This window comes from Argopecten irradians, chromosome 1 (genome assembly GCF_041381155.1).
Source record: "Argopecten irradians isolate NY chromosome 1, Ai_NY, whole genome shotgun sequence".
NCBI classification, from domain to species: Eukaryota; Metazoa; Mollusca; class Bivalvia; order Pectinida; family Pectinidae; genus Argopecten; species Argopecten irradians.
In genome coordinates this window covers 38,383,012-38,405,508 of record NC_091134.1, presented here as the reverse complement: position 1 = coordinate 38,405,508, position 22,497 = coordinate 38,383,012, and the positions used below count along the sequence as shown (strand labels likewise).

General features: G+C 34.7%; 1 protein-coding gene across 1 annotated transcript; it reads left to right on the top strand.

Moving 5' to 3' along the window:
- The first annotated feature begins 1,309 nt into the window (after positions 1 to 1,309).
- LOC138327090 (uncharacterized) lies at positions 1,310 to 12,415 on the top strand. The gene is made up of 4 exons (XM_069273075.1): positions 1,310 to 1,447; positions 3,361 to 3,822; positions 4,088 to 4,431; positions 7,267 to 12,415. The coding sequence occupies exons 2-4, from the start codon at positions 3,372 to 3,374 to the stop codon at positions 7,570 to 7,572; spliced, it is 1,101 nt and encodes a 366-aa protein (XP_069129176.1). The 5' UTR covers positions 1,310 to 1,447; positions 3,361 to 3,371; the 3' UTR covers positions 7,573 to 12,415.
- The last annotated feature ends 10,082 nt before the right edge of the window (positions 12,416 to 22,497 follow it).

The following is a 22,497-nucleotide window of genomic DNA, read 5'->3' as shown; positions in this document are numbered from 1 at the left end:
TATTTTATATCATTTTTGTGTTAATTAGACAGATATTTACACGATTAAACACCAATTATTGTTCAAATAATTAATATCATGTATGCTCTGTCGGTGTCGGCGGTGGAGCATCTTTAATGGTAAAGATGAAATTAATGGAGACTGAAAAAAAAACCCATATCGGTACTCTCCAAGAATGATGTACAAACTAAGAAGTTCGCTTTTTAGGGAAGCTAATTTTCTTGATTGTGTTAGCAATTACAGAAATATCACGTTCTGTCTATATGTAAGCTTGTTTCCAAGAATCTTTAAAGTTCCATTTCAGGTCTCGGGTAAAGGACATATATAGTAGTGTATAATATTTATTATAATTATAGTTAGTGAATGTTAATCAAGACCACTTGAACGCAAGGGAAAATGGTATTATACTAGGTATCCATTCCTCTATATATTAGCTGTCTTTCAGTAGAATAAGCGACAACGAACAAGCTTTTTTTTATTAGATTAAATGTTTGAATCATAATGAGAAAACGGAAGCTTTGCTAAATGGTTTTGCCAATTTTCATCTTTATTATGAAAAAAAAAAAAAAAAAAAAAAAATCTGCCAAATTATAGTCATTTATTAGAATTGTAAATCTGCAATGTTTGGATTGAAATGTGAATCAGAATTTGATAGCCGCGAAGTAAGCATCTTATGGTCAAATAACACAAGAAAAGATATGTGGATTTATGCACTTTTAAAAAAATCATAATGAGCGCAAAACATGTGAACATGTACACAGGGACCTGGCACGATTTTTTTGAACTAACAGTATACATATATATATTATATTATCAAGGATACTATAATATGTATATGTATATTATTGGTTAAAAATATTCGTGCCAGGTCCCTGTGAACATGTATTAACAAACCATCAAATGATATTTTTCTCTCTTTTTCTCTCCTTTTTTCTTTGTTATAGTTTTTTTTTACAATATGTCTAAGCGTTTTGAAAATTACTTTTTGTACATGAGGATAAATGCAATTGATTACAGTTATACTTAATTGTTATGTCTTGTGTTTTTATCTCTTAATTTTGATTGTTCAACTTCTCGAAATTGGTGATTGTTATGCGTTTCATGAGGGACAAAATCAATAAAATAATGTTCTTTTTTTTTTCAATTTCAATTCAATTTCATTTTATTCCGTATGCAACAGCACAAAAGCCACACACATTTCATAGGTTGGGAGAATATAAAGTCAGTGTTCCCTCTAAACCATAACAAATTAAAACCAAAGTTATAATAGGCATACAGCGTTGCCTCCCTTGATTTAGGCGACGTTGACGTAATTTAACGAGTTTTACCGGAAATTGCCGAGTTAATGTTTACAATCTATCTGCGCAGAAGGTGAACACAGCTGACATTTGTGTCTCGTAGAAATTCCACAGTAAGCAGTCGATCAACCGATCGCAGCACTATCACGGTACGTTCAGAGCTTCATTTGTATTTCAAGTACAATACCATTATGTATTTGATAGTAATTTGTTAAAATATATGCAGAAAATCATGATTGTCTCAGTGTTTACATTTTTGTCACGGTCGAATGCATCTGACAGCTGGGCTCTCTGTGTATTGTATACGTGTGGCGATCACGTGATCTCACTGTGTATTGCCCTTATGATACATAGTCTCTTTGTTTGCTGACATAAGATATAAATAGATTTGGTCTCCATGAAGGGCAGTAGTCTATGCGCATTGATCAAATCAAGTAACTATTAATGACTTCGAATATTCTGCAGTTTTAATTAGCAGATTTAGTCTAAATCAGCGGATTCTAGAAAGATAGCTGTAAGCATAATATACAAAGTTTTAAAGCTAGTTAGTTGGCCATACAGCCAGCTGTGTATTCAAGTGGGCTGGGTGGTGACGTTCGGTTATTTTTGAATAAATATATAATCTGGAAGTATTAAGTTACATCTCTCTTTTTCAGGACTGTTTATATCTTTTATTATATTGATAGCACAAAGGCGTTCTATTGCTGAAATTAATTAATATATATTTAAAATAAACTGTATAATTCCATATGGCAATAATTCAATGAAAATATACAGCTAGTCAGGCCTCGAAGTCGATGGAACAAGAAATAACACTTCGAGTTATCGGATAGTTCGAGTTAAATTATTGAAAACGTAAATATATATATATATGTAAAGCTAGTTAGTTGGCCATACAGCCAGCTGTGTATTCAAGTGGGTTGGGTGGTGACGTTCGATTATTTTTGAATAAATATATCATCTGGAATTATTAAGTTACATCTCTCTTTTTCAGGACTAGCTGTTTATATCTTTTATTATATTGATAGCACAAAGGCGTTCTATTGCTGAAATTAGTTAATATTATTTAAAATTAACTGTATAATTCCATATGGCAATAATTCAATGAAAATACAGCTAGTCAGGCCTCGAAGTCGATGGAACAAGAAATAACACTTCGAGTTATCGGATAGTTCGAGTTAAATTATTGAAAATGTAAATATATATATATATATTTGTAATAGTAAGCCTAGTCGATATCGACAGAAAAATTCAAATTAATTAAACAGGGTCTTCGAGATAACAAAGTTACTGTATTTAAAACAAATATCGTTCTTTTCACCTTCAGTGCTAATTATTCTTTTGGTATATTTGGTATACATGACATATTTATTAAATTTGATCTTCTCAATATTGAATACACTTTAAAATCTTGAAAAGCTAAAAATGCAGCGAGAGAAATAACTCAAGTTTTATCAATTATTCTTATTCAAACAAAACCATTATCTAAAATTCCCAAACAATTTGAGAAAATATGCCATACTGGAAAGTCACGGACATGGAATGTTACTGAAATACTTTACATATGCATACACAAGTATTAGTTAGTAAATCGTAATCTGACATATTGCATGTGTCATCGCTAACGGTGAACGAGTCTAGCAAAGAGGATGTATACATCAGTGTATTTGTTGCACATATGTTGTATATATATACAGCATGTTATTACATATTATGGTCTCCAGACATAACTGGCCATATTTCACCAAATTTGATCAAAGAAGTAAACAAATATGATGCAGTCATTGCTACATTGCTGTTCATGCTGAAAAACAATGATAATAAAAAACCTCCAGTCTGCTTCAAGAAAATTCCGGCAATTGTCTTAAACTAAACAAAATGTCGACCTTGAATTCTCAAGGTCATATATTTAAGATTTGTAAATTCGACGTAATACTGTAAATGCTTTAAAATTAAAAAAAAATCTTTTGCATGGTTGTCCTTGACCAGCACGCATGAAGAGACTAATCTTCCAAAAAAAGGTATGCTTTGTTCTATCTTTGTTCTAACTTTTATATTCCAGTTGAAAGCAGTATGCCTAGTCAGGGATCTCACCAGGGTGGCTTTGTCTTCAACAATGACCACAGGGCTCCATGGCAACAAGGTATGCCGATAATGGACGACCGGTTCCCAGGACAACAGATGCAGATGGCGCCACCGCAATTTCAGCAAAATGCACATATACCCGGATACAGGTCCAACTGGGGACCAAACAACTTTCACCACCCGCCACCATTCAATAACTACCAATCCCGCTTCTGGAACCGTAACCACAACAATGCTGGCTCGTCCCGCTCCTCCAGTAGCTCCCCAAGGAGCTCCTCATCTTCATCCTCATCCTCTTCTCGTCGAGGAGAAAACGAGTCCGACATGTGCTTCATATGCAGGGACCTGATGCAGAACTGTGACCAGTTGGGGGTCCATTTGTGTGACGGTGGCAAAACTAACAAATCGGAACAGGCCTGTGAAATCAATGCCAGACTAGGTAAGATGGGTATCTCAGTATCTATGCTAACTTTTCTTGTTGCATTTGCCTAATTATTTGTTGATACAAATATTGTGATATTTTTATAAGCTTAAAGCGCCGAGAAAAGTCTTATTTTAGATTTCAAATTTGGTCTGCCTGCTTTAGAATTCAAAATTTGACCAACATTTCTCAAATCCAGGTTTTACGATGATACAAAAACTACAAATTATGCATATTGCCGAAATAATTCATTTTTTTCTCTTTTATGCATATTTTTGTACAGAGAAGGCTTTGGATGAAATCAAGGCTAGCCTGAAGGACAAGCACGATAGCCTCACTGAGGCCATTGAAGAGCACGTGAGTACGAGAATTGGGGAGATAGAGACGATCCACCAGCACGCCATGGACAAGAAAGCGACGCTCATCAGTCTGAAGCAACAGCTGGAGACTAGAACGGCCGAACTGGAAAAGATGGAAAAAGAAGTCAGAGAAAAGGAGAAAAAGCTGGAACAGGAAAAGGACAAGTTCGATAAGGACATGCACAAGGAAAAAGAAGAGATCTGTCGCCAATGGCAACAGTTGAGGGATGAGCTTGCCCGTATGGAAGAAATGCATGACGTTCAAAAGGTATATCACGTCTCTATGAGTAACTTTTCTCAGAAACGTGATAGTATCTACTTTGAGAAAAATAATAAATTTGGCGTGAAAGATTTTTTATATGTATTGGTTTGCGCAGAAATGGCTTGGTCAGTTTGTAAGAATACGTACTGAAAAGGTAAGTCGATATTGGGAATATTACTTATGTCCAGGGAGCGTATTATCTAAATCAGAAGTGTAATAATTTTTTGTAATACATTTTGTTAGAAAGGATACATGTACATACAGTTATTTTTTAAAGAAAATTTATAAATGTAAATGCCTTTCATATTGATGAGAGTTTCCAAATCAAATATTTGACATTCAAACTGTAATCGCACGAGGAAGGTAGGTACACAGAGAAACTCCTGTTTCATGGTAAGTACTTTGATTGGACTCTGGGCATCGGTAGAGTAGCAGATTCTTCTTTAAAGCTACAACAAACAAAAGTCTGACCACCCGAAAGACTGAGCCAAAGGCTTAAGGCGATTCGTTACAACCTAGTCCGTCCTTGGAATAATATCTCCACCTAAATAAAAATGGTTCCTTTTGTGACAAAGTTCGTGGATTTAAATAACAGACGTCTTCAGTTCACACAGATTAATTACTTCGGAGAACTGTGAGAGGAAAATGTGATATAAAGGTTTCGTGGAGTTTAACCTTCTGAGATATGACTAGTTTCTATAGAAACACGTGTTAAATTTTAGCAGTAATTAAAAATACACACACTTTCTGGAACATTTGTTTCCCTGGAACAAATTACATGTTTTTATTTAAACAGAAGTAGATGACCCCCAAAATGTCAAGGATAAATTACACCAAAGAGTACCCTGTTTCTGAGCAAATTACGAATTCTTAAAATTTTCTTAATTTGCAATCATGGTAAGTATGTTCCTGTTATCTCAATAAGAGAGTAAATACGTTCAAATTATCTCTTTTAGAAGAATCATAATGATAAACCAATAATAGAATGTTTTAATTATGTAATACTGTATTACTTATAAATAGATATGAAAAGCATGAACAATATTTAAAGCTGCACATTGATCGAGATCTACAAACTTTCGATTCAAGATAGAAGTATTTGTAAACGTCAAATGAAATATATTGTTTCTAAACGATTTAGCATTGCTAAGTTAGAAGTAAAATTAAGGTTTCGTGTTAAGCTTGAAAACAATGAATATTAATAATACAGTAAAACGTTGATGAAAGTTTGCATTCAAGTTTGTTAGAGTAAAGAGTTAGAAGAAAGGACCATTTTAAACGTAGTCGGTGTATGTCTCGAATTCTCCTGACCCACAATGCAGCTTTAAATAGGGCCAATACACATCGCCCCAATTTCCCATGCTATTGATAAATTGTATACTTTTTATCAACTTGACGAAATCATAATAATTTGAAACCCACTTCAAGGCAATTCAGTTAATTTGTTACTCTATGGATTAAAGATAAATTTATTTGCCCATTGTTATATTAAGTCAGCATTCAATTTGTTCACTGTATAACTATGTAGATAATTTGTTTGCCCTATGCCGGGTATTTGTTTCAGGCGAGGTTTTATTTTATAACTATCTACCCGATGACGTCACACAGTCCCACACGTTCTTGCTAGTTGTCCACCAGATTCGGGCTCTAAGATTTTTAATGAAGAGAAAGAAGTTTTTTCACAACACGACCTACCTATATAGGCCATCGAATGTAAGGGTAGAGACCAGTCTCTGAAAGGGGGTTTGATAGAATAATAATCATTAGAAAAGAGTTTTCATCTGTTGTTAAATATACTGAATTTATACTAGTTCTAGAATATATGGGGAAATTCTTTTAATTGATTGTACAAAACAGCAACTTTGGAATTCCCCATGATGTTACTTCGGATTTGAAGACACGAGATTTAGTAGTTTAATCTATCCAAGATTTACTATTTGTCATACAATAAAACACAATACGTTATCAACATACACGTACTTCACAGAAAAATAAACTTTACATAGATTAAGGCTGGGAATTTCAAGCTTGCTGGAATTTTAAATATAAGCAATATTTACCATTCGATAATCTTTATCATAAGTATGACGTTACACATCCATCAATAAAAATAAGACATTATCGTTTGGTTTTAGGCTGAGGCTGATATTGGATTTTGTTTTTGTGCGATTTGACGTGATGCTTATGTTACATGTTTTGGTTTTTCTTTCTTTATAACGCACCTCTCCAATAGACAATGCGTTTTGATAGTTTCCACCTGAGTTAATGACGAGATAGGTGAGCTCTCACCTAGATTTGGGAAGAAGTTCACCCCTAGTTACTGGTGACCCTGGTACTCTGGTATAACAATGAAGAATTATAATTCCACGATATACTGTGGGTAAAACAACACGAGTTGTAGAATTCGGTAGCAAGGTAAACACTTTGTAACATGATTTATTACTTACACGATTTTGATTTTACGTTTCTGATTGAAACCCGTCCATGTAGGGTATCCGCTTGCTTACTCGAGCCAGTGTGTGTTTATGGCATCGAGGGAAACCCAAACTTCGGATACATGATTTTCAGTAGTCTTCTTTTAGTCCTACTTATTTTCATACGCATCCATTTGATATGTAACTCGAATAACAGACGATGAAAAAAAATAATTGTGAAATGTTTTGATGATGATTAACTTTTGTAATAGTTAATGTTAAATATATTTTGACAACATTTCAGTAGTTACTTTATAAATATATTTTGACCAACATTTTATTTGTTATTAAAGATTTTACGTGTATGATATGACGCTATTCGCCGATAAAGCTTACTATTCCTTACCCTCAGTGTGTCTGATTTCAGGGAAGGATCCGCTTAGATATTGGCGGGAATATATTTACCACGTCACGTCTGACCTTGACCCAAGATCCTGAGTCTATGCTGGCTGCCATGTTCAGCGGACGTCACAATATCTGCACGGAAACGGACGGGACTGTCTTCATCGACCGAGATGGCACACATTTCCGGTACATCCTGAACTACCTGCGTGACGGGCGACTGAACACTGACGGTCTCCCTAGGAACAGACAAGTTTTGCGGGAACTGAGAAACGAGGCAACTTATTACCAGCTTCATAGTATGCTTCAAGAGATTGAGAAACTTTTCTGAAGTGATGATTGACACCGTGTCTAATCATATTCAGTAAACTGCCGTAAGAAAACGTCTATTGTGTGAAGCATAAAGGCATGCGTGTTCCGAAGGTTTCTGTGGTGTTACGAGCGAGCATTTAGCACGAGATCGGAGTAAATTTGATCATGTGTTTATGTATGTTACCATATCCTTATGTAGATGTACAACGCTCTAACGAAGATATGCTAACTGACGTATAGTCTTTTGTGGAATAGTCGATGCTATTTACTTGTTAGCTCCCCTGGTATATGAAGAGATGGTGTTTAATGATTTTGCACTTCCACCTTGTATATAGTGGTTTGTAAGAATGAGAATGTTTCTATTCCACAGTATGGTGTCTCCCTTTGGTATGGTGCATGCTTTTAGACGGCGCTTTGACTTGTGATTATCGGTAAAGGGTTCTCACTATCTTTAACAAGATATGTGTTAGTGTATGCTGTGGCCTGTTGCTTCGTGCCCAATTGTAAACTACGTTGCCGGTGTTACTGTGTAGGGTTTCGATCCTTTGCTCAGTGTTAGAATTTGAGTATTGAATAAAAAAACGCGTCATGTCGTAGAAATAATTAACCTGTTTGATTTCCAGATGACCTCGTCTGTGACAAGTTTGTAAAACGCATTACAGATATTGACGACATGGTGCCCCAGTGAAAGGATATTCAGTATTTGTGTTGTATGGGGGTTCAAGGCCACCAGGACGTCCAATTGTTACTGTTAGTGGTTCTTTACCACGACTATTAACCTGTGGATGTACATGACCATCGTGGCATTGATTTGGGGCTACTGACAACGTGTTAGAAATGCTCGGTCACCATATTGCCATTGGTTGGGGTTTCTCGAATTCCATTGTTTTGGGGAATCTGTGCCATTAGAATGTCCACGTGTTCAGGATTCTTGAGCATTAACATGTCATTGTTTGGGGTTCGTGGCATCATCATTTCACTGATTGGGGGAATCCTGGCTAAGTGAATCCCGGTCACTGGAATATCACTGTGATGGGGATACAGTATACATGGCCATCAGAATGCCATTAATTTGGGTTTTTGACCATCTAAATCCTACTGATTTGGGTTCTAGCCCATCAGAATATCCTTGATTCTGGGGGATATGGACTATCAATTTTCATTGCATGGGATTTGCGACTATCGGAATCCTATTGATTGGGGGTCTTGCCCATCAGAATGCCCTTCTTGGGGTTTTCGACTATGAAGATATCATTGTGTGGGATTTCCGACTATCGGAATCCTTTTAATTGGGGTCTTGCCCATCAGAATGCCCTTGCATTTGGGGGTTCTTGTCCATCAGAATGTCGCTGTTTGGGGTTTCTGGATCATCAGAATGGTTTGAGGTTGTTTGTCATTCGACGTCTGTCGTTTGGGATTGTCGATTATCACACTTATATATGCTGAGAGTCTTTAGCTTTCCACGCTTATCTCAGGAACTTATATATTCAGGGACTATCTAATGCATATGTTCATATCATAGGATTTATGGTGTAATTCTTTCTCTTTTCCTTTAGCAATATTGCATTATGCCTGGGTGATGGTCACAAAAGATCGGGTGACTTAAACTAGATGTCCACACTATTAAATGTATGTTTTCTTTACCTGTGATAAATCATCGATAAATCTTATTGTGAGCATTAAAGCGCGTGTGAGATGCTGTAAATGTTTGGAAGTAGATGTAACTTCAATGCTTGTTACATTATCCACAACAAATTCTCAGACTTATAAATTTTGCTTGAGTGAAATTTGTTATTATAATGTCGCATGTTAAAATGTTCTTTATTCTACTACTAAAAGCAAGTAGACATTTAAGTCACCAGTGTTGACGCCTTGATATACCTCTTTCTGGAATTGAGAGTATCTTCCATAACAAATCCGTTTCTGGTGAACCAATTTTGACTGTAAGCTATTATTTGGTGCTACAATAATGCGATAAAATATTTAATAGAATTTTTCTTTGCTTTCTGCAAAACCATATATCATTTTACGTTAATAATTGAAAGAATAATTATATACCATTTTTCGTAAATAATGTAAACCAATCTACGTAAATAATATACTTTAAAAGAAAATATTATTTCCAAAGCCAATTAAAAGAATACTTGCGGCTATACATGTATGTGACACATCGTTCCCCAATGAGTTACATATAACACTATAACTAGACTTGATATAAATTATTTGGTATTGTTAATCTACAGGCACATGTGAATGGTATTTACTAGCAGATATTTCCCCAATAAGCATTGGAACTATGGACCAAGCATTCTATTTGTTGAACTGTATTCCGTTTTTTGTCACCACTTGATTTTTGGAAGTGATGTTATCTTTAATTCATTTTGACGATTTAAGTGCTTTTTTATATTGACCATGCATACTAGGATAACGAATCTGTGTTTATTATAACCTTTTCTGTTATTATAATTAGCTTGTTCTAATTTTATTGTAATCCCTTCCTAATTTAGTGGTTTGGATAGGAATTTTAGCTTCTACAACCGCTTTCTCAGACTAACTGTGGTAGTTTTTAATCATAAGATTTAATACATGTATATTTACACCAGATATCCCGCATGTACTATTTATATGGATGCGTTTTATTCATACTCATTAGTGACAATGTCATTGGTTTATCACATTGCCTGCCTATTGGTTTGTGCAAAAGGACGTATTTGAATTAGAACAGTTGTTGCTCAAAGCTGGTGTGTGTCTTTGTAAGAGTTTAAAGGTTTATTGTGTGTGGATGCATACTTATTTGTGTGTTTGTAAGAATACAGTTTGCTGCGAGAAAGGGGAAGAAACAGAGAGAAAGAGAGAGAGAGAAGGAAGGAGAGATGTGTTGTTTTGTGGACATCAGAGTGTGTCACATGAGTGAGGCAGGTATTTGGTTATCAGAACAGCGCGTTGTGCATTGTTTTCTTCCACTGCAGTTGCCATCAATTCACTATATATAATTACTTATTAAATCATGTTATGTTTGTTGCTGCACTTTAACCCTTAGATGTTAGATATATATATATATATATTTATGTATTCGATGTTCACATTATTCCCTCCCTTTATTCAAGGTTATTTTTATGAAGTCTGTTACTCTGTTAGGTGTCTGAATAGTGATACACCTGTATACACAAACTAGATGTAATATCATCATTGCCATTTTAATTGTTTGACAAAGGGCAGATACGTTCAAAACCAAATTTTAGTGAAAGTAAACATCAACTTATAAACGATATTTCCGAAAAGAATGAGTGAATTAGTTCAAGAGGTTAATGATTCGTAGAAAGTATCATAAGATTTCTTGTGTTTTTGAAATAGATAATGTACTAGCTCGAATCTTAACGACTTTAGTATTACCCAAGATACATTGCTTCAATTGTATAATTCAATTATGATTTTTCATTAATATCGTTAATAACCTGATATAGAGTATTCAGTTATTTTTTTTATTAAATGACGGTTTGCAAAAATTCCATGTATTTACCTACCTTTAATATTACATAGTATGATGACTAATCATGCAGATTTATTTCCGTTTAAGTTTAATGTAACATACTGAATAAATTATACTTTAATGGAAATGTTTTATCTTGGTGCCGGATATTCAGCTCGTTAGACTATATGTTAGAGCACAAATAATTCATTATGAATGATAATAATTATTATGTGATTGCAGAGTAGTAATGTACATTATTCTTGAGTTCATCCATATAGTAATGTTAGCCTTTATTACTTACACTTTAAAATGTGAGAATGGTTCTATCCGATAGATTGTTCGGTCAAAATCAAAATACTGCATGCTAAACTTTAAAAAGAATTTGTACTTTTAAAACATATCGACAAATATCGAGATTCACTTTAAGGTTTTCCCATTTGATAACAATATTTATTTGCTATTCTATATAATATATATTTATATAAATATAGAAAAGCGGGGTATTAAAGACATCACGTCCACTATCACTTTCTCATACTAACTGCAGTATTTTGAATGCCAATATTTCACCTTCCTTGTCACCATGAAACTTTATTATGCCATCTGACCAAAAAGGTCCAGATGACCTACATTCATCGTGCTTCGTCTGTCGTCGTCCGTCGTGCGCCGTCCGCCTTCAACGCTTCGTATTTTAAACTTCTTTTCAAGTTTAACCAGTGGATATAATCCTTACATGGTCCCAATTAAGATTTGTTATCTTTCGGCTCGATCTGAAATCGAAAATGACCGCCACAGCCGTCATCTTTAAACTACATTTTGAACTGTTTTTCTGATCCAAGATGGTCACTAAAATCACAATATTGAAAAGCTTTATTTACTTTTTTTCTAGTCAACTGATGCCAATACTCTCAGATGACCGTTAAGGTCTTTGGGTCTCTTGCTTGTTAAAAAGTGAAGATTCGGTTCAAGTAAAAGATACTATTGGGCCTACGATCCTATTGGGCCTACATCCTTCATCGCTGATAGTTGTGTTCCAAAGCCTTACTGCTGTCATATATTCTATAATGAGACAAAGATGATAATTGTTTTTGCCTGATCGATACGCATTAAGTTTTTGAGTATACATGTAATACTTTTAAGTAACTTTTTTTCTATAATGTTGACTTGGTTCATCGACTGAATTGCATATTCTTCAGGTGTAGTTTCCTTAGCTACATTATCCACTTCTCACAGCGGAATATTGACATCTATCTTATCAATGTTGTCAATTCATAAAGCTTATTGATAGACCTTATAGATATGTATTTGCATGATAATGATAATTTAAATATAAAATCGATATCCCCGTATTTGTACACAGGTAATAGACAATAAATGGGTAATGTGAAAACAGTTGTTTTTTTTGTGTCCTCCTCTATTTACATTTTCAACCTTGGAATAACGGAAATATCACAAAAGGACATCCATAGATTCTACATGTCAAAGTTTTAAAGATTGATTAAACATGTTGTTACTTATTATCGATACCTTGGATGTTTCCACAACTGGTAAAAGGGAACTTTATGGAGATCTTTCTTTGATATAAAAATAAGATCCATATATTATGCGATTTAATAATGTGATATATGTTTTTGAAAAATGAGAAATAAATAGTTTTCAAAACATTTGTTTCCATGGTGACCAAAGCCTCACAAACAAATTGACCACTGTGGATGATGTTAGTTTTTCATTGGATGATGCACGAAATGTCATTCGGATACAATGGCTTCAACACCCCCGGATACTCCGACCGTAAGGTAGTGTATGCTGATAACGTGGGTAACCGATGTGGTTTCAAATGATTGGTATAGGGAGTATTTATGAATAATTAGCTTACAGCTTTATGCTGTAACCTATAGAACCTATCGAACATGTCAGTGCTAGTATTTCTTTTCTTTTAAATGTGAAGTAATCTTTATAGCCGGGTCTGGATACTTTATCAATGACACCAAACCGATCGGAAGAAGAAAACGAGACGGGGTTCGTTCCGAAGGCTAAGATCTAAACACAATCAACCTTCTAACATACCATATTTTCTGGCGAATTGAAAGTTCATAGTTTGGAGTAAAAAATTGGGACAAGTTTGTGGCACTCCAATCCTAAGTAAACGAGTTATGGAATTGAAACAAAACCTCGATAGCTATAAATCAAGGTAATCAATTCAGGAAGGTTTGAAAAACACAAAACTTAGGGAAAAAACCAAAGCTTTTTAACATGTTAGGGATATACCGTATTTTACTAAAATATGACAATGTCATCAATAGAACAATGTCATAATCTTTTCTAACTTGTATCCTTCTGAAACTTGTATTGTTCGTTCCCTTCAGACGTGGGTTTCAGACACGAATATCTTGATTATGGCTACAATTCTTGGCCAAACGAGCCACACAAGCACATCAGAGTGTACATTTCTATTCAGAAACTAGTTGTGCACTTCTCTTAACTATATTGTATGAATATGAAAATGTATTTCACGTCAGTTAAAATATTCTGACTGGTTGATTGGTTGATTATGCTGAACGCCCTATCAACAGTCAAGGTCATAAAGGTAATAAAGGTCATAAAGGACCTCTCCTGTATGCAAATTGTAACGTGTTTCATTGCATGTTGGGAGGCAGTGTTATGTACGTGTTCTGTCTCTTACATATAATGGGATTTTTTGACACCTGATTAGATTAAACCACTTTCATAGACTAGGCCTATTAATAGCCTTTTGTGAGAGAACTCAAAGTCTTACTTACGGGCGAATGTTTCACTCAAAGCTAGAAGTGTGGCGGTATATATGAAGACGTTAAATTGAAAAGTCATATAGGAAGAAGAGAAATGAAAGAATCGAATATTTAGTCCCCTCAATGGGAAAAGTACGTAGAGATGACGGTAAAAATCTGTAATATGTCTTTATATCAAATTGAGATATTCGCTTCCTTTCAATAGTAGGCGTTCTTTTAATTACTCGGCCTATAATGTGAGAACCAAAAGTCTTCCTTACAGAGAGAGAGAGTTTAAAGCCAGAAGTGAGTTTCCTTTTATTAGTAAGCGGTTTTTTTAATTACCTAATTGGAGGATTTTGAATTAGGTTGCATTACATGGAGACAAAAAGTCCACTAAATAAAGACAAAATATTTACTCTTAACATTTCTACAGAATGGTCTGATATTTAACACTTACAACTGAGTGCACTTAAATTAAATAATCCCCGAACACTAATATTGTGTCATATATCTATAAAGTTCATAGATAGACTTTTTACTGATAAATTATTACGTCGCTGTATCGGTCAATCAGAAGCGATGTTACAAACGGCAACACGACCTTTTCATTTATGGACTGATAAAGTAATTATTAAGCTAACGAAAATGCTCGTTTAAAGTAGGATTGGATTATCATTTGACAAACACATTTTCGGTATGATCAGAAGAACAGTTAAGTTCCTAGATTCTAAACTATTGATTCCACTTTACAAATTTTTGGTAAGAACCCATCTGGAATATGCAAGTGTTGTCTGGAGACCATATAAAATGAAACACATTGACCCGTTGGAAGGAGTACAAAGAAAGGCGACTAAATAACTACCGGGAATGGATAACTTATCTTATCCTGAGAGGCTATAAAAGCTAAAACTTCCAACCCTGAGTTACAGACGTGTCCGAGGCGACATGATAGAAACATACAAGACAGTTACAGGGAGATATGACAAAGGAGCAACCCAGTTCATAAGGATGTGGTCCGACACATCAGAGAGATCTAGCACTAGGACAAACTCGCTGAAAATATTCCCCCAGCATACTAAAACATCGATCAGGAAGAACTCATTCTCCGTTAGGTTTGCTTCAATATGGAATAACCAGACCATGTCGTTACATCTAAGACATTGGATACTTTCAAAAACAGATTGGACAATCACTGGAACGAGCAGGAAATTAAATACAATAATTATAAGAGAATATCAGCTAGGAAGTGACTATAATCATAATATGTAACTAAATAATATTGTGAGTCAACTTATCCGCGAATATAATTTGAACCGAAAATCGCGATTTTATTTCATTTTCCTCTAAAATCTTAATGTTATTATTACAGATACAAATAAGACCTAAGAAAACTACGACTGCAAAACCATTCTCCAAGTAAAAAAGTTACACCCATTTAAACGTAAATCCCACTATCTATATCTTGTACAATAATACAGAAATTCCGTCTTTGAATATTACAGAGTTACCTCCCTTTCAAGTAGGTATCAATTGTGACGTCATCATTTTGTTACGTTTATCTCGCAAACACATGACGCCGTGCCACAAAAGAGGAGAGTGTTTTGCATGAGACATCCGTATATATATGAGAAAAAATAAAACGATCACAGATATTTTCAATGATTTTGTTGACTTTGCTTTAAAAATGAAACCTGGGTCCGTCATAGAAATGTATTTCTTAGTATCCTTCCCTTTAAATGTCATTCAACATATAACATGTGGTCATATAATCTGTCATCATAATAAAAAAACAAGGTTAACAATGTTTAATGCTAAAGGTCAAAATATTAAGTCAATTTATATTGAAGATGAATTTTGCTTGAAAGTTCATAGACTGATATACAAGATTGTATTAATGTAAAACAGTTTTCTTTCGCGGTTAATAGATTTTGCAATTTCTATTTTAAAGCAAATTCGCGGAGATTTAGTTTCACGAATTTAAAGTTAGATATGGAATCGCCTTTCAAAGGATTTGTGAAAGATATTAGTTCACGAAGATAAACGTTCACGAACTGACTGTGATCGCGGAATTTGCGAAAATAAATCACACGCGAAAAAAATCATAGTGATCGATAATTTCTGTTTTCACTTTTAAGCATGTGATAGATAATATTTGAATATTCATCATTCATAAAGAACATTCGATGAATATAATTCGAATGTTTCTGTTGCAGAAGTACGAGTCCATCCCGATCTGGTACACTCCTTCCGCCGAAACGAGTTTTTCTGGTATGTATTGATAAGAACAAGCATCTAAAGAACGGACATTGAAAATAAAACAGAACATTAATTATAGTAGATAAAGGTCCTATCATAGACTGACCAGTTATTGAAATTAGTTGTAAAAGATATTTTTCCCCTTTTCTGGTGTTTCATGATCACCAGATTAATAGTCCTGCCACGGCGCGGGCTCCTGTTCCATCATCGTGTCTTAATGCACCAGAATAACAACTAGCATTTGTACATGTGTATCTTCTAATTCTTGATTATATTCTTATCTTACAACATCTTTTTCAGCTGAATGTCCAGCCAACTCCTTCCTACTTCCTCATTACAACGTTGGCTACTGGCCTCAGAGTTTGAAACAGAACGCGTCTGATTTTCAACACTTTGCGTCTTGTTAAAAAGAAGGTGGCCAGCTAGCTATTATACCAAGCGAATCTGTCATGCTAAGTTTGGAATCTTTGATGTAAGTTTGTGTTTATTGTTTTCTTAACATCTGTCATTATAAGTTTGGAACCTTTTATGTGAGTTTTTGTGATTTTTCTGAACATCTTTTCAAAAGCTGCAGCCAGCTGATTCACGTATTCCTCTGATGAGTACTATCAACCAACTTTTTACCGTATTTTATTTCGGAGACCATTGAAGATACTCTACCGCCGACAGCATAAATGATACCCACCATTTAAACAATAATTGGTGTTTAATCGTGAATATGTATGTCTAATTAACACAAAAATAATCCAAAAATAGTTTATTTTGCTTTTGGTACATCATGCGCAATCTGTACTGCATTCCATATAGGACATAGCTTCAATGGTGGTAATGGTGTAAACTAAGTAACTTTTGTAACTGAAGAAAAATACTAAATCGTCTGCTCCTGTTTTTGATAGCAAAAAATTAGCATTTGTCAGCATATTTAAAAGTCACGAAATTAAATCGTCGTGAAAACAAGTTTATAATATGATTGTGTCCTAAGAAACTACATATATGGTGCACGTGCATCCAAAGATCAAAGTTTCCACCTCACTCGATGAAATATAATAACTATTCATCAAGAAACAAGGAATATCCTCTGTTTATGATTTTTACAGGGAGGCACAGCTGTCCACCAGTTCGTTAATGGGTGTTTGGGTTGATATAGATGACAGAGATATGGAGAATGTCTTTGTGACGTCCCAGGGTCCTGCTCCCTGGTTGCGGTGGAGGCTAGGCCAGCCTAATGACGCAACTGATCCCAACGGCGACCAGGACTGTGTAACCCTATATCTTAGCGACAACTTCAGGCTTCAGGATAAATCATGTACGCATGAATATAAACCATTATGCTAACACAATAAAAGTAAGTCGATGTCCTTCTCTATGTATGTAATGCTTATGCCACCTGTTTCAAATTGAAATGATCTTAAAAAAATCATTATAACATTAACTCTTCTTATTTCTTTAAGTATCAACTATAATAGCGCCAATGCAACAATACAGACCAACCGGATTGTTTTGTCACACTGCCGCGTGTCCCATTGACAGGATATTTTTGTCGATGCTCGGATTGTCGCATTGATGCCCTCGCTAATGCGACATAGCCAACATATCCACCAACAGATCTTGAATTCCATCAATGCAGACACACAGGTACTTGTTTGACATGTAAAACCTTACTTGTATTATTTCTTATTCAGTTGGAGATGGCGGCTATCGACATTTGTTCACGCGGATTTTGACTTCACAGTTTGGTGATTTGCCGTTATTACAAAATGCAGCACAAAACAGCAATAACTTTCGCATAGTGATCCATTCTTGGCAAAATGACGTCGATCTTGCCTTCACCGCAGACTATGTTGAAAGTAAAAACAGTGTTTACACAGCGACCTCTGTACGCATCGTGGAGGTAGCGGATGTGGCAGATAACGTCATAGTCACAGCGTCCACGACAGGAGAACTGATCACAAGTGAGTGGGCGTCTGGTGTTGCTGTAAATGTCTCACGCCAAGTTTGGATGAGCTGGTACGCTTCTAACAAAAATACCAGTCAGTCTTTAAATCAACCGCTCCGTCCAAATTGGCGCTTCAAGCAGCGATGCTGAATAGTTCTGACATCAGGGTAGTAGCTACACAGAGGTATTACACTTTACACGATCTCTATCCCGGCAGTTCTGCTGTAATCGGACAGTTTGCCTGCATTCCAGGACTGACGAACACCAACTGGACTTGTGAAATCCCGTATACAGATGGTCATATGTCTACAATTGACTGGACAACGGAATTGGCTGGTTTTACAGTGAAGTCCGTGTACTATGTTCTGAAAGCTGGGGAACCGTGGCAATTAGTATACTGCAACGACGCAAATGGTAATCGTTTATATGGATGGATGGCCGATCTTATAAGATACATCAACAATGGCCACAGGGTCAAGGTCATTTACGAAGGCCGATCCGCCGAGGCGGATATGATCTGTACGGCTACTTCCGGTAGGGTATCTGCCACGTTAACATCAGAAGTGAACCTTAACAATGTATATTTGAACACAACAACACCACCACCGGGTCCATACGCACCTACACTATCACTAGTATCTGCACAGCGTTCCTCACTTATGGTATTACTAATGCCACAGTCCAATGGTTCGTAGACGCGTTTCTATGGACAGAAGTTCACAATCTACTCAGCTCAAACGCAAACACAGAATCTGTTAATTTGTACGATGCGTTTTACGCTGGACAACCCATTCGCATACGTACTGAATTTGAACCCAATGTAATTTCCATGACTACATGGGCGGACAGCGTTGAATACAACACTACTTCGGGAATTTTTACAGCCAGATGTTCTCGACCATTTGGCATAAACTTTAATAAACTAGCCGAAACTTTTGAACTAACAGGGCAAGCCATTCACAACCACATTAAAGTATCTTCTGATGGAAGCGTGATCTATATGGCACCATCATCGTATGGACAGTCAACAGTTCATGGACACTATCAATACGAACGGCCTGTATATTGGTTCGCACAACCATACTTGTTTCAAAATTTTAAAGTCGTCACGGTCTGAGTTTGGGCTTATTGAAACACAGACATGTCTTTTCTAAATGTGAGTCTATTGAAACGCCTCAGTATCTTCTCTGAATTATACACAATTGTTTTTAGTTTAACATTGAGCTATGTTTCTGTGTTATGTCAGCTTTGATAGTGAGAATTTCTCACTGCTGTAAATGTTGGGAGTTTTGGTACAAGTACACGTCGTTGTTGTTATAAAATACTTACAGTCCTATATGTGTCAAGCTTGAGCATAGTTACACTATATGATATGGTATTATGAGCCATTTATTGGTCAACGTTTACTATGAATTTGTCTTTTTAATGATTTTTCACTGCACGACTGAAGTAGGCTTACAACAAGATGTAGTGTCTGAGCAAAGTGTCGGTCTCCAACATTTCCATTTTCTTTTCTTTTTGATAAGCAGGCCCCGCTTGTATAAAGAGATCCCAAATTGAGATTTCCTCAATTTGAAATTTTCTTACTTGAGATTTCCTCAATTTGAGATTCTCTTACCTGAGATTTCCTCAAATTTCGCTTGTATAAAACCTACTCATGGTTCTTAAGAGTATTCTAAGCAGAGAGAAGTTTTAGACGTTTTTGTAAAGGTTTAAGCTGCCGGGACGAGAATTCCTTTTGGAAAGCTTAAGGGTATCGATAACTATATAAACACCGCGATTTTTTTAGGTTGAATGGCTATTTTGGTCAGTATGAAAACTTATGTTTGTCATAATTGGGCAGTGATACGATGGACCTTCGTGATCAACCTTGCTACTGAAGGTGTTACTATCACGTCTTGTTGTTATATCCTCGATACCAAAAGAATTATTATCAATGTCGTTATATCCCCGATATGGACTATATCATAAATAAGTGGAACCTTAAAAATGTTCATAAGATGAGGCAGAGAAGTTTGGTGACCTTTTATGTACATTTAAAGAAATCGATCGATTGCACGTTAATAATTGTTCATGAGTAGTTATAACGACATTGATGGTAACACATAGATGATAGATGTCGAGGATATAATTATAGTGATAGTAAAACCTGGAGTGTAGAGGATATAACGACAGTGATAGTAACAGGTTAAATGAAAACAAAGAAACAAACAAAGAAAATAACAAAATTAAAAATAAGCAAAAAACAAACTTTTAACTATTCACATTCCATCACAAAGATAATAGACGTATGAACCTTGGTGGAAGATGTGGAATATTTATGATCCAGTGAATCTGCTGTTTGTTTGATTAAAAAAATAATTTAATATTTATTTTGTAAGACAGAGATATTCTAGCATGGCTTTTCATACACCTTTTTTATTTTGCGCATTATTTTGTTACAAAAACATTTAATGCCTAAGAAACATAATACGTCTAAGGCTGCTTTAACAATGTCCCCACTTAGAAGGGCTCTCATTTACTCCACCACTTTTCCATAACTCATATCGTTCATTAATATTTGCCACATAAAACTGACATCTATTCATTTTTCATTCATTCAAGTTTTTCATACATACACACTTACAGGACACAGTAGTTTTATATGTTTACCTTTTCGAATATACAAAATTTATTATATATGACTATATACATATAATTAGATAAATACACTATTTTGGATACTTTTGAACAATACAAATCAGACATACATTAACAATAACGACCCTTGTGTCCAAAGGATGCTCAAGACAATATCAGCACTTCCCGCTATTGTATGGTATGCCATTAAAGTTGATATGAGTTGATTTGCATACAAATTAATATTCAAATAACATCTCATGCCAGATTAGAACCTGACGATAAAATCAGTGTTGTCTATTATGAAATAATGCATGAAAAGTTTAATATCTACATAAAACGAGGTATATCTAATACCACCATCTGTGACCGAGGGTATGTTTTAAAACTGAAGCAAGGAAACATCACGTAAAAGTTTGAATAAAGTTGGGGTTTTAAAATCTGCCTTCGCTCCGATTTTTTTATCAAATGTAGCGTTATATGTCTAGGTATATTGCTACTTTATATTTGCTTTTTATCCATTTTGTCTTTTTGAAAAGGCATAAGGGCCTAAAATGATGTTTTCTTTCTTAACTCTGAGTATGTGTCAAGGGACCCCTTCTGGCCACCTTTTGAACATATTTTTATTTATTTTCATTATTAATTTCGTTAATGAAAGATGCTTCATTCTAAATTGTATACCCGTTTATAATACTATTTACTAATTATTTTTGACTACAAATTATTTTTCCAAGCAAAAAATGTCAATTGACAGAAAAAATAAGGGTATTGGGTTTACATCAAATAATTGACATGTTATCGATTTTTCCACACTTTTAAATCATTTTAAAAACATGCCATATGTATAATCTTATAGCAGATACGTTTAAAAAAATCAAATCTAGGAAAATAGCATTTCAAAGGCTAAAATGTAGCGAGAGAGGATTTTCTAAAAAAAAAAAAAAAAAAAAAAAATTTGTCCTAGGTTACTGTAAATTAAAAATTGACCATAATTACCGTAATAAAACAACAATTAGTGATATCATTTCGTTAAATAACATATATTCTACAAAATTAGTGTATTTTTATTCTTGCATTTTCCTTAATAGTACAAAAAAACTAACAACTAGATATGCTATTGGGTGAAAGAAATGTTTCTTTTTTATTATCACAAATCAAATAATGATTGGAAAGAAATGTTTTTTCAAACTCAAAATATATATATTAAGATTATCCTTCCTTCTTAGGCAGATAAAAAGTATTTAAAATTAAATTGATGTATATCAAAGAGCGAAACATAATTACATTTTATTTTCTAATAAAATGTATCTTTACACTAAAAAGAATACCAACACCACAAAGGCTATAATCTTAATTTTGACCAATCAGGTCCCTTTATTTTGTTACAAAAGTATTTCAAAACTGTTTCTATCGTATTCGGCATACCTCATAACCAATATGTACCTTAAGTCTGATATCTTAATTTCAACCAATCAGAGTCGTTCCTTTTGTTGCCATGGAAACCAAGCATTTCTGATGTGTTGCAATGTTATTCAGCATACGTATAACCTCTATATACCAATTTTCACTTAAAACTGACAATATCTAAATTTCAATCAATCAAGGGCCTCCATTTTGTTACCATGGCAACCAATCTTTTTGAACGTGATACCATGCTATTCAGCATATCTTATAGCCCCTTTGTACCAATTTCAATTCAATCTGGCATTATCTAAATTTCAGCCAATCAGAGGCCTCCATTTTGTTACCATGGCAATCAATATTTTCGAAACGATGTAGGGCAAAATTGTGGACGCCCCCTTTAATACAGTGAAATGAGATGACAAAGAACAATATTTCGTTTTCCATTTTTCTCAAAAGTGTTAATTTTTATTATTAAAATGATTATTTGAAACAAAATTTTCCGTTCAA

Excerpts from the sequence above, each read along its gene's own strand:
- LOC138327090 (XM_069273075.1), top strand. The coding sequence starts at position 3,372 with ATGCCTAGTCAGGGATCTCACCAGGGTGGCTTTGTCTTCAACAATGAC. Across the intron at positions 3,823-4,087 it reads TGAAATCAATGCCAGACTAG|AGAAGGCTTTGGATGAAATC; the intron begins GTAAGATGGGTA and ends ATTTTTGTACAG. Across the intron at positions 4,432-7,266 it reads AAATGCATGACGTTCAAAAG|GGAAGGATCCGCTTAGATAT; the intron begins GTATATCACGTC and ends GTCTGATTTCAG.